At 33.6% G+C, this 17,086-nt stretch overlaps 1 protein-coding gene across 1 annotated transcript; it reads left to right on the forward strand.

Annotated features, from left to right (window-relative positions):
- The first annotated feature begins 7,714 nt into the window (after positions 1 to 7,714).
- LOC101896667 (uncharacterized) lies at positions 7,715 to 15,845 on the forward strand. The gene is made up of 3 exons (XM_011297513.2): positions 7,715 to 7,951; positions 15,317 to 15,640; positions 15,699 to 15,845. Exons 1-3 carry the CDS (start codon positions 7,715 to 7,717, stop codon positions 15,843 to 15,845), a joined length of 708 nt encoding a protein of 235 aa, XP_011295815.2.
- The last annotated feature ends 1,241 nt before the right edge of the window (positions 15,846 to 17,086 follow it).

Here is a 17,086-nt window from a genome sequence, read left to right on the forward strand (position 1 = left end):
ATTGAAAAAATGCGATAAAAATATGAAAAAATTAAAAATGTCGCAAAATATTACAAAACCTTTATTAGAATCATTATTGGCATATTTTTCTGCGATTTTTTTTTTTTTTTTTTTTTTTTTTTTTTGAGGGCATTCTGAATTTGCCAGGACAAAATTTTTCAAAATCGGTCCAGCCATTCTTGAGATATAAGCATTCTAACTAACATCCCCTTCCTTTGTATATACACATTGTATATTCTTCGCTATATAACCGATATATTTACTATCGGCATCTACGTAACGGTCAGAATTGACCTGTTCGTCTATTTGTGATTTCGCCGGGATTAAAAACATTCGCGGTTTAACCGAAAATTTGTCCTTTATTTAACACAAATGTTAAGGTCTATTTCACCCACTAAATATTACCCGATGACCATCAAAATTTGAAGGCTTCAGGCTTATTCTTCCCAGCTTTAGCCCCATGCTAACTTCCGCGTCGATTGGTCTATAATTGCACCCTGTAGAGCAACTGTAACATTAGGAAATTTCTCAGTTTTTGGTCCATTTCAACCTCTAAATATTATGCGATCATCTCCAAAAACAATAGCGTTCCACCTCCATTTTGATTTTGTGAGGATTGGGCAATAATTGCCTGTAGAGTGATTTCAAATTAACATGGACAGACGGACGGAGATACATTGCTAGATCGACTCAGCTCGGCGAGAGAGGAAGATCCATTTATACTATCCTATGTGCGAAACCAATATTTCGAGGTGTTACATAATTTTTGGTCCAATCAAACTTATAAAACCCTCAACACAGTGTTGTGGGGTATAAAAATCGAGTATGCAGGTCCATATAACGATACCTCCCAATATTCGATATTTTGATGATTATAGCGGAATTTGTTTAAAATTTCGTACTTGAAGTTCGGAATCGGTATTACAGCTTATAAAAAAAATACTTATGAAGGCTCTCCCGAATTTAAATAATTTTAAAGACATTCCAAAATTTCAGATACCACCTTGAGCGGTTAGTCTGCAAATGAAGTTCCATGGCTATAGAAATCTTAGAAAAAATAATTAAATTTTCCCCGGCTGTGTAACAATTCCATTATCTAAAGCAATGCTTCGAACCACAACTTCAGATAAACATTAATCGATGTATTAAGTTGTTCGGCATTTCGTTTCGAATAACTTTTTTGGTTATTTAATACTTCGATTCATTCATTAATTGGTTTCTCTAATACACGTGGCTGGGGAGGGAGGGCAACGGCGGAACACATTCTTTTAAATCGCGGGCAAGGGGGATTCAAATGGCTAACTCCAAGAAGCACAGGCAACCCGTTTTGTGCCATACATTTTTTTTTCCTGCTGTTGGTTAAAGCCAAAGTAATGCGAATCGAACCTCACCTCCAAAGTCAACCAATAGCACAGCGACCATAGAACCAAGGACAGACATGTGGATAGACCGACTGGCAGACGGACGGATGGACGGACAGATGACCGACCGACCGACCGAACAAACAGACCATCGACATTTTTAAATCAGTTTTAATCACTCAACCGTAAAACATGGGGATTTTTGGAAAAGATTGAAATCTCTGTTTCAGCTAGTTGAAGCGTTGCGCGAATTATGGCAGCACGCAACAGCAAATTGTGGATAGCCAATGTTTGATAAGCGAGCGAGACATAGGACGGGTGGGCGAACGAGCGAACGAACGACCGGGGAAGTGAAATGAATATCGTAAAAATTAATTTTAATATTATTAAATATTTAATACCACATTACACAGCGTATTATGTTTAAGAGTCTATGTGTGTGTGTGTGTGTGTGTGTGCGTGTGACTGTGTTTGTATTTAATATATTTATATGTGTGTATGTATGTATGTGCATGATTTTAAGTAATTAAATTGAAAACGCCGAACAAATATTCCAACAATTTTATTCCATAGCCTTGGCTGATTGGTTGGTTGGCTGGGCACGCTCTTCACAAAAATTGGGAAGGAAGTTTGAGGTGTTACTAATTCAGTTACCATTACGACAAAAATGAACACCACAACAATAACGCCAACATGAGAGTCCTGCAAAAACACACAGCGAATTAACATAATTAAAATATAAACTTGTTTAGATCACAGCAACAGTGGCTGCCTGGCTGCCTGGCTGTTTGGCGGACTGGATACATTATCCTGAATATCAAAAAAATATTTGGCCGGAGAGATGTGGCTACCATGCCATGGACACGGGGCGGACTTTGAGGTTAATTATAGCAACCAATTGAAAGTTTAGGAATTTATTAGGCAGGCTATGAGTGGGAGGGTGTAGAGAGGACACAGAGTTTTATATTTGCATTGCAAATAATTTAGATTAATTTCTTTGGAAAAAAATTCGCAAAACATTAGCATTCTATTCAAAATAATTCAACTGAATTATGTACAGATCTACATAAATTTGGCGAATCATTGGTAAAATCGAAACAAAAACAAAAACTTATTTTTTTAACTCAATTTGATATTCCATGATTATGATGCAAATGATAGTCAATTTTTTTTATCAGAAAATTCAAAATTTTTTATTCATTGAAAACTAATTCTTCTAAAAAAATCCACAATTAAAAAAATATGAAAAAAATATATTTTTTAATATCCAATAAAAATTTAAAAAAATTAAAAACACAAAAAAAAGCTCTTTAAGGCCTCTTTAAAAAGCAATATTAACAAGTTAAAACTTGTAAGTTCGGCCGTGCCGAATTTTGAATACCCTCCATCATTTGGAACGAATTGAGAAATTTTCAAAAAATAAAATGCTTAAAAAATTCTGTTAAAATTTAAAAAACCGAATATTGCCGTCATATTGGGGTATATACGACGTGGACCTACATAGGTATTGCTTGTCATAAGTCATTACCATATTCAAATTCTAGACTTGAAATAAACGCCGAATAATGTAGCTAGAATCATCAAAACATCGTATATATGGAGGTACCGTTATATCGGAGCTGTGCGAAGACCGAATATAAGGAGGTACTGGTATATGGGGCCGATACGAAGACCTGGATCTGCATAGACAATTTTCCATCACAGACTGTAGTTCCCATTACGAACTCTAAATAAGTAATTTAAAATAATTCCGGTGAATAATGACGCTAAAATCATCAAAATACCAAATATTGGGAGGTACCGTATATGGGGGCTATACGAAGACGTGGACCTGCACAGACAATTTTCTGGCATAGGCTGTAGTATCCATTTCGAACTTCAAATACCTAATTTGAAACAATTTCGGCGAATATTTTCGCTAAAACCATCAAAATACCGAATATTGGGAGGTACCTTTATATGGGGGCTATATGAAAACGTGGACCTACATGGCCCATTTACGAACTTAACCTGTCTACTAGAAAAATAAATATGTGTGCAAAATTTTAGCCTTCTATCTTAATTGGTTCGAAAAAGAGCGTGATTACCACAGACAGACGGACATCGCTAAATCGACTTAGAATTTTACGTTGATCAAGAATATATATACTTTGTTGGGGCTGAAATGAGTATTTCGAGGAGTTACAAACGGAATAAGAAAGTTAATATACCCTCCATAGTATGGTAGAAGGTATAAAAAGTATCCACAATAAGGTATGCGTGAAAAAACACCATTTAAGCCCTTTGACAAAAATGTCCACTCGAAATGTTCTTGGAAAAAAATACAGAAAACCTGAAAAAAATAATTAAGACCGTATTAAAAAAAAAAAAAAAAACAAGTTAGAAAATATCAGTTGATTTTGCCGACAGATGTATACCCTCAGCCAAGGTTCGATTTTTTAAATATATTTTGACTTCTGTTATGATTATTCAAATTGTCGGAGTAGGTTTGGAAGGAATGGGCCAATATTGTCTATTTCGTATCGGTTGGAAAGAATCGATGATTTCTTACGCAAGCTATGTCAGATAATCGGAATCAGATGTTAATTTCGCATTTTATGAGCATTAAGGATATAAACAATTTTAACCCTTTGTGGGGAAGAAGGAGTGCACCGATATATCTCATCTTCAAAGTAGATCTTGTGTTAGTGGAAATAATGAGATGAGCGCAATATAAAGAGAATTGGATGCTTATTTTGAATTTTACGATCGCTTTAAATATTCAAAACTTTGACCTTCTGTGGGGCAGGTAGCAGAAGCAGTGGACCGATATATCTTATCTCGACAGCGGATCTTGTGTTAGTAGAAATAATAAGATGTGTGAAATATGAAGAGAAGCGGATGCTTATTTCGGATTTTATAATCATTATGGTTATTAAAAACGTTGACCCTTTGTGGGAGAGGTACCAGAGGGAATGGTCCGATCTCTACCATATCTATAACAGATCTTGTTTTAATGGAAATATTGACGTGTTCTAAGTCTAAATGAAAGTGGATGCTAATTTCGCGTTTTATGAGCTTAATGAATATTCAAAATATTGGCCCTTAGGAGGGAAAGGAAGAGCTTAACTTTTATTGTTCAACTGGTTCTTGAAATAATGTTCTTATAAAACTACTGGTCCTTGAAAAGTTTTCAAAAAATCCACGTTTATTGCTCTGTAGGTCATAAAAATATAGCTGCAATTTCTCTGCCAGCTGGTTCTTGAAAAAAAAAAGAAATAGAACTATTTTTAAAAAATAGAAATATTTTTAAAAAATCGGATCGGTAGGTCCCTAAAAGTATACTTTAAAAAATATTCTTAAAAATCCACAGTTAATTATTTGTCTGTCTGTCTGTCTGTTGGTTCTCAAAAAAATTTTTTTTTCAAAATTCACGTTAATTCACGTTTCTTAACAATCAATTTTTATTGTTTAACAGGTCCTTGAAAAATATTCTTAAAAATTCTGATCAGCAGGTCTCTAAAAATATTCTTAAAACTATCAATGTTAATAGGTCTATCGGATGTAAAAAAATATTTAAAAAATTAAAAAAGGGCTATTGATCCGTTGGTCCTTGAAAAAAACAAATCATAATAAATCCAAGTTATTGGTCTGTTGGTTCTCAAAAAATATTCTGTAAAAATCTGCATTTATTCTTAAAAAAATCACTCATAAAAATAGTTTGGTCCTAAAAAAAAAATAGTTCTAAAAAAACACTACCGATCTTAGAAAAGTTATTAGAAAATCCACGCTTCTTGCTCTTTATGTTCAAAAAAAATATAGCTCGCTGTTTGTATATTTACATATCCACCTGGACTTTGAAAAATATCCTTAAAAATTGAAGTTTATTGATTTGCTGGTCCTTAAAATCGTTTTTAAATGAAGGATTATTAGTCTGCCGATCCTTAAAAAAAATAACCTTTAAAGGCCCCCATCCCCATATATATCCCTCTTGGTCTTTAGGATGTTTATTTAAAAACCTTCCAATCATAGCTTCTTAGAAACCTTTCAATTATTTCTTGTAAAAATATTCTCAAATATTCCACAATTTTATCTTTATTGGTCATACCAATGCTGATCCTTGAAAATATTATTTTAAAATCCACATTATATATCCACCTGGTCCTTGAACAAAAGTATTTTTTAAAAATTCAAGTTTATTGGTTTGCTGGTCCTTAAAATTGTTGTAAATGTACAATTAGTGGTCTGCTGGTCATTAAGAAATACCCCTTAAAACCCCCACCCCCATATATATTCTTCTTGGTCTCGGAGATGTCTATTTGAATGAAATTCTTCAACGATCAAAAATATTCTTAGAGTCCTTTCAATTATAGCTTCATCTGTCCAGGAAAAATGTCGATTGATATTCATTGACCCTTCTAAACATGTTTATGGAAATCCACGATTTAGACTTGGGGGATTTTTGAGAAAATGTCGTTATAAAATCCACGATTGAATATCGCGGTACTCAAAAATTCACGAAAATAGTTTAATTCATCGCTAAAAAAATCCACCACAATTGAATTAATTTTTTTTATACCCTCCACCATAGTATGGAGGGTATATTAAGTTTGTCATTCCGTTTGTAACACCTCGAAATATACAATGTAGACCCCACAAAGTATGTATATTCTTGATCAGCATAAAATTTCATGTACGTCTGTGGTAATTACTCTAGCTTCCGAACGAAATGAAGTAGGTTGATAAAATTTTACTCAAATGTGTACTATGTCTGCAGGACTTTTGGTATTGAAAATGGACCATGTAGGTCCACGTCTTCGTATAGCCCCCATAGAACGGTACCTCCCAATATGCGGTATATTGATGATTTTAGCGATATTATTTACCGGAATTGTTTCAAATTTAGTATTTGAAGTTCATAATAGATACTACATCCTAAGACAGAAAATGAGCCATGTAGGTCCACGTCTTCGTATAGCCCCTATATAACGGCACCTCCCGATATTCGGTATTTTGATGATTTTAGTGACATTATTAACCGGAATTGTTTCAAAATTGGTATTTAAAGTTCGTAATAGATACTTCGGCTTAAGATAGGAAATGAACCATGTAGGTCCACGTCTTCGTATAGCCCTCATATAACGGTACCTCCCGATATTGGGTATTTTGATGATTTTAGAGACATAATTTACCGGAACTATTTCAAATTTCGCATTTGAAGTTCGTAATGGATACTACAGCCTATGACAGAAAATTGTCTGTGCGGATCCACGTCTTCGTATAGCCCCCATATAACGGTACCTCCCAATATTCGGTATTTCGATGATTTTAGCGACATAATTTACCGGAACTATTTCAAATTTGGTATTTGAATTTCGTTATGAATACTACAGCCTATGTCAGAAAATTGTCTCTGCAGGTCCACGTTTTATAACCCCCATGGTACCTCCCTATATTCGGTATTTTGATGATTCTAGCTACATTATAAACAGATTTTTTTCAAGTTTCACATTTAAATATTGTAATAGCTTGTGACATAAGTTGCCTATTCAGGTCCACGTCGTCGTATAGACCCTAATATACGGCTACATTCGGCATCTTACGATTTTAACAGAATTTTAACGGATTTTATTTCTTTTGAAAATTGCCAAATTTTGTGCCAAATGGTGGAGGGTATTCAAAGTTCGGCCGGGCCGAACTTACAGCTTTTTTACTTGTTTTAGTTAAAATTTAGAAATATACAATAAAGACGATTCGCTCTGTTTGCTATTAAAAAAAAATATTATTTATTCAATTTAAAATATTAATAAAAACGCTATACTGCTTGTTCTGTCCTTAAAAAGACATTTTTAAAAAATCTACAATTATAGTTCAATTAGTCCCTGACAAATATTATTAAACATTCTACCATTATACCACAATTGATCCCCGAAAAAAAGCCAGAAATAGCAACCCTTTTTAAAAACTCTGTAATGAAAGCCTCTCAATCCAAATCCATTAGCCATCATAGAGATTTCCGATAAAAAGATATATTATATAATTGTGTCTGTGCTAAAAGGAGCTCATTAAATTTCAATTAAATCCCAATCAAAATTATGTCTATAACACAGACATTTATTTTTATTAAAATCTCATAATCAGTATCATACCAGAGTGCCAAAGAAGAATGACCCTATATTCAAGTATTTTAAGAACGTCTATTTTGTTTACAATATGTGTTAACGTAAATATATTCGTATTTTACATAGATGTCCCTAGTCCAACTTCAATTCCTCTCTTAATTTCAGTGCCACAGCTCGACCACAGTGATTATCAAGAAAATAGAATGCAAAATAATCGATCCAGACTTTGTGGATTTCCCAGTGTGTGAAGTGATGGCGAATGGCAAAAAATCAAGTGTCTCTGTGACGGCTCATATTCTTCAATTGCCCGTCTCAAGTGTCTCCCTGAATGTGGTGCTGCAACCTCTCTATGGCAAAAATTTGGCAATGCTGAACGCCACATGGGATGCCTGCGCCTTTATGAAAAATCGCAAAAGAAATCGTGCCCTAAATCGTTTATTTAAATACTTGGCGCCCTATACGAACGTTAATCATTCCTGTCCGTACAATGTAAGTTGCAAGGAAGGTGTTTCATTTTTAAATTTTTGGCGATATTAAAGCTTGCGATTTACAGCACGATATAATTGTACGGAACTTTACGTTATGGAACCAAACACCCTTGTTTTCTTCTCCCAATGTGGCATTTAAGATTTCAATAGGAGTTTATGCTGATGACAAGTATCGTGCTTTGTTAGTGGGTCGAGCAGATTTGGAGAACTAGACTGTTACAGATAATGATCTGATATTTTTGTTTGGTTTGAAATAAATATTTTTTTATTGATAAGCCTTAGGGGCTTGATTTGTTCCTTTTAAATATGAGAGGGAAAGGGAACGATAAAAAATATCCAAAAAAAAAAATCAAGAATGATTCCATAAGTCTACTATTTTACTTTAAGATAGGGCAGAAACCTACTACTTTCGATGGCCATCGAATAATGTTTAGAGGGTGAAATGGACCATCACTTTTTTATAAAAAAGATCTCCAAGATCTCCATTTAACGCCGAATGTATTTAATCCTGGCGAAATCACAGATATAGGAAAGGGTCAAAGTAGTACGAAATGTACCAAAAGGTACGAAATGTATTACCCGGTATATTTGATGAACCAGCTATAACTTTTAAAGTTGGGTGAAAGTCACTGATGGAGTGTGTGATAGAAGCGTTTTTTGAAATTCCCACTATAAGTGTACGCCAAGAGCTAAGACAGGGCAGAAACCTACTACTTTCGATGGCCATCGAATAATTGTACTATATTTGGCTTTGGGTAAAGAGATAGAGAGAAAATTCTGAAATTTGATATTTAGATCATTGATGGTATCTGTATTTGAGATTTGGCGGTGGTTTGTAAATGCGTCTTATATTTGGGCAAACTGTACTAAATGTAGTATTGGGTGAGGGGAACACCTGAAAACGTAAATTTTATACTTTGATAATTGTGGGTGTCTAGGATTTTAAATATGGAACTTGTAAAGCCATTCCATATTTTAAATCCTAATTTGTGTTATATGTACGAAAAGTATTAAATGTTTTCAAATTTATTATTGAGAGAATGAGTATAGTGCTGCAATCCCAAAAATTGATATTGAAGCCTAGTTGACATCTGGTGTTGAAAACTGGTGGTAGTTTTGCAAATGGTACAACTTTTGGATCACTTTTGATGTCTACAATGGAGAGATGTATATTATTTTGGATATGCGTCCTAAATGATAGTAAATTTGGTATTGGATCAAGGAAAAGAGCTGAAATTCTGAAATTGAGGTCACTGTTATTTCTAGGGTTTTCACATGAAGACGTTGAAATTGTTTTGGTTAAAAAAAATGGTTGTGGGTCCAATTTGCATCGGTACAATAAACGTGGATTTTTTAAATTATTTTTTTCCCAGATCAATAGGCAAAAATGCATGGATTTTTTAACGATTTTTTTCCAAGACCAACAAACCGTGGATATTTTAAAGATTTTTTTCAAAGGCAAAAAAAAAAAACACAAAATGGTTTGTAAAGTTTTTTTTTCAAAGACTAATAAATCATTAAACGATGATTTTTCTAAAGATTTTTATCAAGGACTAAAAGATCATTCTGCGTGGATTTTTAAAAATTCTTTTTCAAGACATACAGACCTTCAAACGTGGATCTCTTAAAGTTTTTTTTTCGGGAACTATCAGACCAGTAAACATGGATTTTTTCCAGGACTAACAGACCATTCAATGTGGATTTTTTTTAGAGATTTTTTTTTAAGGAATTACAGACCATTAAATGTGGATTTATTAAATTTTTTTTTTCAAGGAATAACAAACCATTAAACATGGATTTATTAAAGATTTTTTTCAAGGGCTAACAGACCATTAAACATGGATTTATTAAAGATTTTTTTCAAGGGCTAACAGACCATTAGTCTTTGATTTTTTAAAGATTTTTTTTTTTTTCAAGGAATAAGAGAACAAAAGGTGGAGATTTAAAAAAAAAACTTTTTCAAGTACTGAGAGACCAAAAGTTGTGGATTTTTTAAACACAAGCGTGGATATTTCAAAGGTTTTTTTATTTAAGAACCCAAAAGATTGGGTTTTTATTTTTTCAAGGATGTTTGTAATTTTTTTTTTTCTCAACGACCAACAGCGTAGATATGTTAAAAATTTTTTTAAAGTGTCATGGGCCAATAAGCGTGGATTATTTGTAAATATTGTTTTCAAATATTTTTTTTGAGGATATTTTTAAAATATTTTTTTCTCAAGGACCAAGAAGCGTGGATTTTTTAAAAAATATTTTTTAAGGACTAATAAGCGTGGATTTTTTCTCAAACACCAAGAAGCGTGGATTTTTTAAGCATTTTTTTCTCAAGGAGCATTAAGCGTGAATTATTTTTAAATAGTTATTCTCAAGGGCCAATAAGCGTGGATTTTTTAAGCATTTTTTTCTCAAGGAGCATTAAGCGTGAATTATTTTTAAATAGTTATTCTCAAGGGCCAATAAGCGTGGATTTTTTAAGCATTTTTTTCTCAAGGAGCATTAAGCGTGAATTATTTTTAAATAGTTATTCTCAAGGGCCAATAAGCGTGGATTTTTTAAGCATTTTTTTCTCAAGGAGCATTAAGCGTGAATTATTTTTAAATAGTTATTCTCAAGGGCCAATAAGCGTGGATTTTTTAAGCATTTTTTTCTCAAGGAGCATTAAGCGTGAATTATTTTTAAATAGTTATTCTCAAGGGCCAATAAGAGTGGATTTTTAATTTTTTATTTAAGGATCAATAAGCGTGGATATTTCAGAAGTTTTTTCTTTAAGGAGCTATAAATATCTGTGAATTTTTAATTTTTTTAAGGAATTTTTTTTTTTTTTTTCACAAAGACCAATTAGCCTGGATTTTTTAAATATTTTTTTTTTTTTTGAGGATTTTTTAAAATATATTTCTCAAGGACCAAAGAGTGTGAATTGTTTTAATATTTTTTATTCGAGATTTGTTTTTATATTTTTTTCTTAATGACCGTTTTGTTCAAGAACCAATAAAATAATAATTTTTTATTAGGACCTTACTGGTCCTTGAATATTTCTTATGAATTTTCTTCAAGGACCATCAGTTTAATTAGCGTCGACGTTTTAAATATTTTTATGGAACAATAATTTAATGAACCCCGGCTTCTTAAAGAATTTTTTTCAAGGACCAATATGCTTGGATTTTTAAAGAATATTATTTCAAGGGCCATAATCGTTGATTTTTAAAGATTATTATTTAAAGGACCATAATCGTGGATTTTTAAAGAATATTTTTTTAAAGACCAATAACCGTGGATTTGTTAAAGAATATTTTTTCAAAGACCAATAACAGGGGATTTTTAAAGAATAAGCTTTCAAAGACGGGTGGATTTTTCAAAAATATTGTTTCAAGGTCCAAGAAACAAATAATCCTGGATTTTTTAAATAGTTTGTTTTTTTTCAAGGACGAACAGACAAATAATTTTTTTTTTCAAGGACCAAAAGACCAGTATGCCTTGACTTTTTACGGAATATTTTTCAAGGACCAAGAAACTAATACATTTTATTTTTCAAGGACCAACAGACAACTTTTTTTTAAGAATTTTTTTGAAGGGCAACAGACAAGCTAGCTTGGATTATTAAAATGAGTTGTAAAAGATCACTGGGATATACGGTTAAGGGTACACATTTGGCTGCAAAACTGACAGATATTTTTAGCTCAACTCATCATATCATTAAAATCTAATTATTGAATTTTTTATTCCGTTTTTTAGTGCTAAGATATCCCCATTAAATTTCCATTATAACCAATAAAGTTATCAAGCGGATATTTTTAGTGGCTACCATAACGTAACTTATTCTCCAGAAACATGGCATTGGCTCTACAGTTTTTTCGTACGATTTTTGCACTGACAATATATTACGAGGTAAATATAATTTTGTACCTTTCTTTTCAAATTTTTCTGACACTTGATAATTTCAGTCTCTCGGCGTGGCGGCAATATTAGTTTTCAAAAAACTCGAATGTCAAGCAATCGATCCGGAATATGTCAATTTCACTCTGTGTGAATTAAATGCAAATTCGCGAAGTTCGAGTATCTCTCTAACGGGCCACATTCTTCAGTTACCCATTACAAACGCTGATGTGAACTTCGTATTCGAACATTCGTCCCAAAATAAATTACCGACAATGAATGCAACATGGGATGCCTGCTCATTTCTAAAAAATCGCAAAAGAAATCTTGCCCTCAATCGCTTTTTCAATTATTTAGCTCCCTATACGAATGTAAATCACTCGTGTCCCTACAAAGTAAGTTGTTCATTTTTATAATTGCCGATATTAGATTGCATTCTCGAAATTTACAGCACGACATAATTGTAAGGAATTTCACCTTGATGGATCAAAAGCCACCCTTCTCTTCGCCAAATGCAGTATTTAAGATTTACCTCAATTTTTATGTTGACAAAAAGCATCGGGCCTTGGTCAAACTTAGAGCAGATTTGGAGAATTAGATGCACTCTCTAAATTATTGTAAAGTGATGATGATGATGATATGTAATTATTATTTCAGGTTTGGAATAAAGTTTGGAGTCATTTTGTGTTAATAGAAAGAAACTAACATTGACATTACTTTACTCAATACCTTGTACTGAAAGCACGTGGAAATCGAAATATAGTTCAGAACTATGATGCCAAAGACAAAAATATTAATCATCAAATTTTGCTATTTGTCATCGAGAAAGAGAGATCGTTATTTCCATTTGAAAAAATATTTGCCTCAATGCTGTCAAAAAAACCCTAAAATATGAGTTATAAGAAATTTTTTAAAACAAGTATCGGTTGGTTTTGCCAACAGATGTAAAAGCCCAGCCTTGAGTTATGATTATTCAAACTGTTGATCCTTTATAGAGGAGGTTCCGAGGAGGTTCAGATTTTTACTATATCGTCTACTTCCTATACTTTATATGAGATTTGGGCAAATTTTTGGAAAGTGTGGACATTTGCGTGAGGTACAATATAGTGGACCGAAATATTGCACTTCATTCAATACATATAAAAATAATGGTACGTGTAAAACTAAAAGGGAATTCAAAATTTATGTCCAATTTTATACGAAATCATAAATTGCGATAAATTACATATTCACAACAGATTTTTGTGTAAGAGAAATATTTAGATATAGCAAGTTGTATATAATCGCCGACTTGTTTTGCAAGTTGTGACAGATATTTGTATTGGAAATTATGACCCTTTGTAGGGCAAGTGCCAGAGGGAGGGCGCCGATATATCACATTTTAACAGCAGATTTTGTGTTAGTAAAAATAACGATATGTGTAAAATTTGAAGATAACCGGATGCTTATTTCGGATTTTATGATTATTTTGGTTATTCAAAACTTTGAACCTTTGTGGAAGAGGTAACAAAAGGACTGGTCCGATCTCTATCATTTTTATAACAGATCTTGCGCTGTTAGAAATATTGAGATTGGTACATCTGGAAATGGATGTTATTTTCGCGTTTTATGAGCTTTATGGATATTAAAAATTGTGAGGCTTTGTGGGTGAGGTACCAGAAGGAGTGGATCGATACATTCCATCTTCGCACCAGATCTTGTGGTAGTAGAAATAATGGGATGTGTGAAATATAAAGGAACAGGACAGGATTCTTTAATCGTTTTGGTTATTCAAAACTTTGACCCTTGGTGGGGGAGATACCTGAAGGAATGGTTCGATCTCTGCCATATTTATAACAGATCTTGAGTTGATAGAAATATTGCGATGTGCCAAGTCTGAATGGAATCGGATATTAAAATGGCGTTTTATGAGCTTCATCGATATTCCAAATTTTGACCCTTTTGTGGAGGATGTTCCAGAAGGAGTGGACCGATATATCCTAACTTCACACCAGACTGTGAGTTAATAAAAATATTGGGATGTGTGAAATTTGAAGAGAATCCGACTATTACTTTTAGAAGAGTTATAATTATTCACAATTTTGACCCTTCGCGGGGGAGGTACTTGATGGAGTGGACCGATATTGTGCATTTTCGCACCTGTTGTATCACTTATGGAAACATTAGGATTTGCAATGTTGGAGCTAAATACGATCATTCTTTCTCTTTCTGTGCAGTAAAATATGTTTACCACCAGAAGGAGTGGGCCGACATTGCTCATCTCCGAACTCGATCTAGGTTTGATATTAATATTACGATCTACCAAGTTAGCACCAAATTGGATACACATTTCGAAGGTTATCGTGCGTACCAACCAGCCCGATAGACAGACGGACGCTGGATCAACTCCAAATGTCCTGAAACGGATTTGGTTCAAAGAGACCAAGGATCTAAAGCCATTATTTCGATGAGGCACGTTTTGAACGTATCAAATAATATATACCCTCTCTCAGCTATATGGCTGAGGGTATAAAAATGCCAATACATATGACTCATACTTGTAGCTTGGCTTTTATAATATTTCTGGGTTATCGCGTAATTTTGGTACAAAATTGAATTCTGTCGTAGAATGCAGAATATTTCATCATTCGACACCTTTTATGTTACTTTTAGTCGTCAACTCTAAAAAGTTTTTTTTTTTTTTTTTGAACATTGATGCAATTTTTTATATACCATGGAAATACATATTTCTTTCCTATGGCAACTTATGGTACAATTTTATGAAAAATATTTTTGTCTTTGACGTTGTCCTTCTAAAATGAGGCTCTCTTGGACAAAGTGCACAAACTCACAACAATTTTTTTGTCATAAGCCATTACAATATTCAAATACGAAACTTGAAAACAAGAATCCGGTGAATAATGTAGCTAAAATCATCAAAATACTGTATATAGGGAGGTAATACTGAATATAGGGAGGGGGCTTCCTATCATTATTTGTTTTGACTCCAGCGTGATTACAATAGTCGGACGGACAGGTCTAAATCGTCTTAGAATTTTACACTGATCAATAATATATATACTTTATGTCTAAAATTATTATTTGGATGAGTTAAAAACGGAATGACGAACTTAATATACCCTCCATACTATGTATGGTGGAGGGTGTAAAAATTACCAAAAATACTCCTTTGATGGCTCGAAAATATATATATATTTTGAAAAATTAAATTTTTGTTATTGTAATTTTTAATTATAGCAGTAATTATATCAAATAAGCATTAAAAACAAATTAGAAATACAACACAACATAGACAATTATATTGAAATCCCGAAAAATATACCAGTCTGTTTATTTGAGGCAACTATTTGAACATTGAAATTTCAAATTGAAAAAACGATGCCGACAATCAAGAATTTCCTTCAAATTTCCATAATATTTGCCATTCTAATACAGGTTTGGTAATCACAAGTTTCAATGTAAAGAACATCATTAATTTCAATTTTCGTAACTGTAGACCCTCAACGCAAAAGCATATTTCACGAAATTACATTGCACTACAATTGACCCCGAGTATTCACAATTCGATCTCTGCAGCATGAATAAAGTCAATGGAAAATACCAAAGCATTTCAATAACAATACGAATACTGCAGAAACCCATAACCAATTGTCAAATGAAATTTGAGTCGAAATTTGCCGGCACCACAAGTCTGCCGCTGTTCAACAAAACCTGGAATGTTTGTCGTTTTCTGAAGGAACGTAAAAAGAATTTGGCCTTCGATCGGGTGTTTGATTATTTTCGTCCATATAGTAATGTCAATCATTCGTGTCCGTATTATGTGAGTAGTATTTAAAAGAGAGAAAAAAATTAAATTTTATTCCAATATTCAATTGTAGCATGACATCGTTATAAGGAACTGTACATTGATGGATCAGAAAATGATAATACCTTTGCCAAATGGACAATATGATATAGCCACAACTTATAGTATGGATGGAAAACCGCGATTCTCTGTGGACCTAACATTCGAATTATCAAATTAAATAGTTTGTTTTCATTTATATACAGGGTGAGATAAAAAAAACTGCAACAAAGTCAAACGCCATAATTTTTACATTTTTTTACTTTTTTTTTTTTTTTGAATGAAAGCTAAAAATGTCGGAAATAGAATCAAATTTTAGAATAAGTTTAGATTTGTTCGAATTGGTCAGCTCTGGCACGAATTATGGCCTTCCAAAGACCAATGAAACCGAATGTTGCTTTGCGGTATTTTGGTTCATTCCCAGTGAAGCGCTTGCTTGAGGTGATCGACACTTTGGTATTTTTTAGTGCCAACCTTGCTTACCAAAATACTCCAGACACAAAAGTCCAACGGATTGGTGTCCAGAGACTTTGGTGGTCGTTGTGCGCTGGAAGAGAAGCGAGGAACCTCATTTTGTAACTATTCTTGGGTGGCGCGTGCTGATTGCGATGGTGCTGAGTCCTGTTGGAATGTCCAAGGTCTGCGGCCAAGATGTTTGCATGCACAAGGCTTTAATGCACCCTCCAGAATATTTTCGCGATAATATTCGGCATTTATTATTATGCCTCGGTCGATTAATAAGAGCGGAGAGCGACCATCGGCTGTTATGGCGGCTCACATCATCACCCTGGCCGGCGCTTGAGTTCTGGTGGCCAACCGAAGGTGCACAAGTTTTAGCTAACCTCTTTGGCAAACAAACAAACTGCTGGACAAAGAATGTTTTCTCATCGGAGAAAACCAAATTCGTCAGTTCACCACTTTCGGCCAAGCGATGAAACTCTTCTTCTCTTTTGAGTCTATTTTCTTTCCGTTGCGGAGTAAGTTCTTGCACGTTTTGGAATTTCAATGGCTTTATCCCGAGCTCATTTTTCAATATTTGCAGAATTGAATATTGCGATGTGTTCAGCTCGCGAGCCATTTTTCAGCCACTGCGACGCGGGTTTCGATCAAGTCGCTTCTTTACTTTTCGAACCATATCTGCTGATTTTGCTGTTTTCGTCCGTCCACTTCCTTGACGCCGGGCTACGCTACCAGTATCAAATATAAAAAAATCACATTATCACGCTTGAATTCCATCACGAATAACTTTTTTTCTGAAAAAATCTCAACAAAATGCTATTGTGCGCTTGTAAACAATATAATGAGCTGTCATTGGAATAATTTCGTCAGCTGTCGGACGAGTGGCTTAGAAACGACAGCAGTCGAAAGTTGGTTGCAGTTTTTTCGTCTCGTCCTGTAATGTGTAGAATTATATGAATTTAT

Source organism: Musca domestica, unplaced genomic scaffold (assembly GCF_030504385.1).
Source record: "Musca domestica strain aabys unplaced genomic scaffold, Musca_domestica.polishedcontigs.V.1.1 72, whole genome shotgun sequence".
NCBI lineage: Eukaryota > Metazoa > Arthropoda > Insecta > Diptera > Muscidae > Musca > Musca domestica.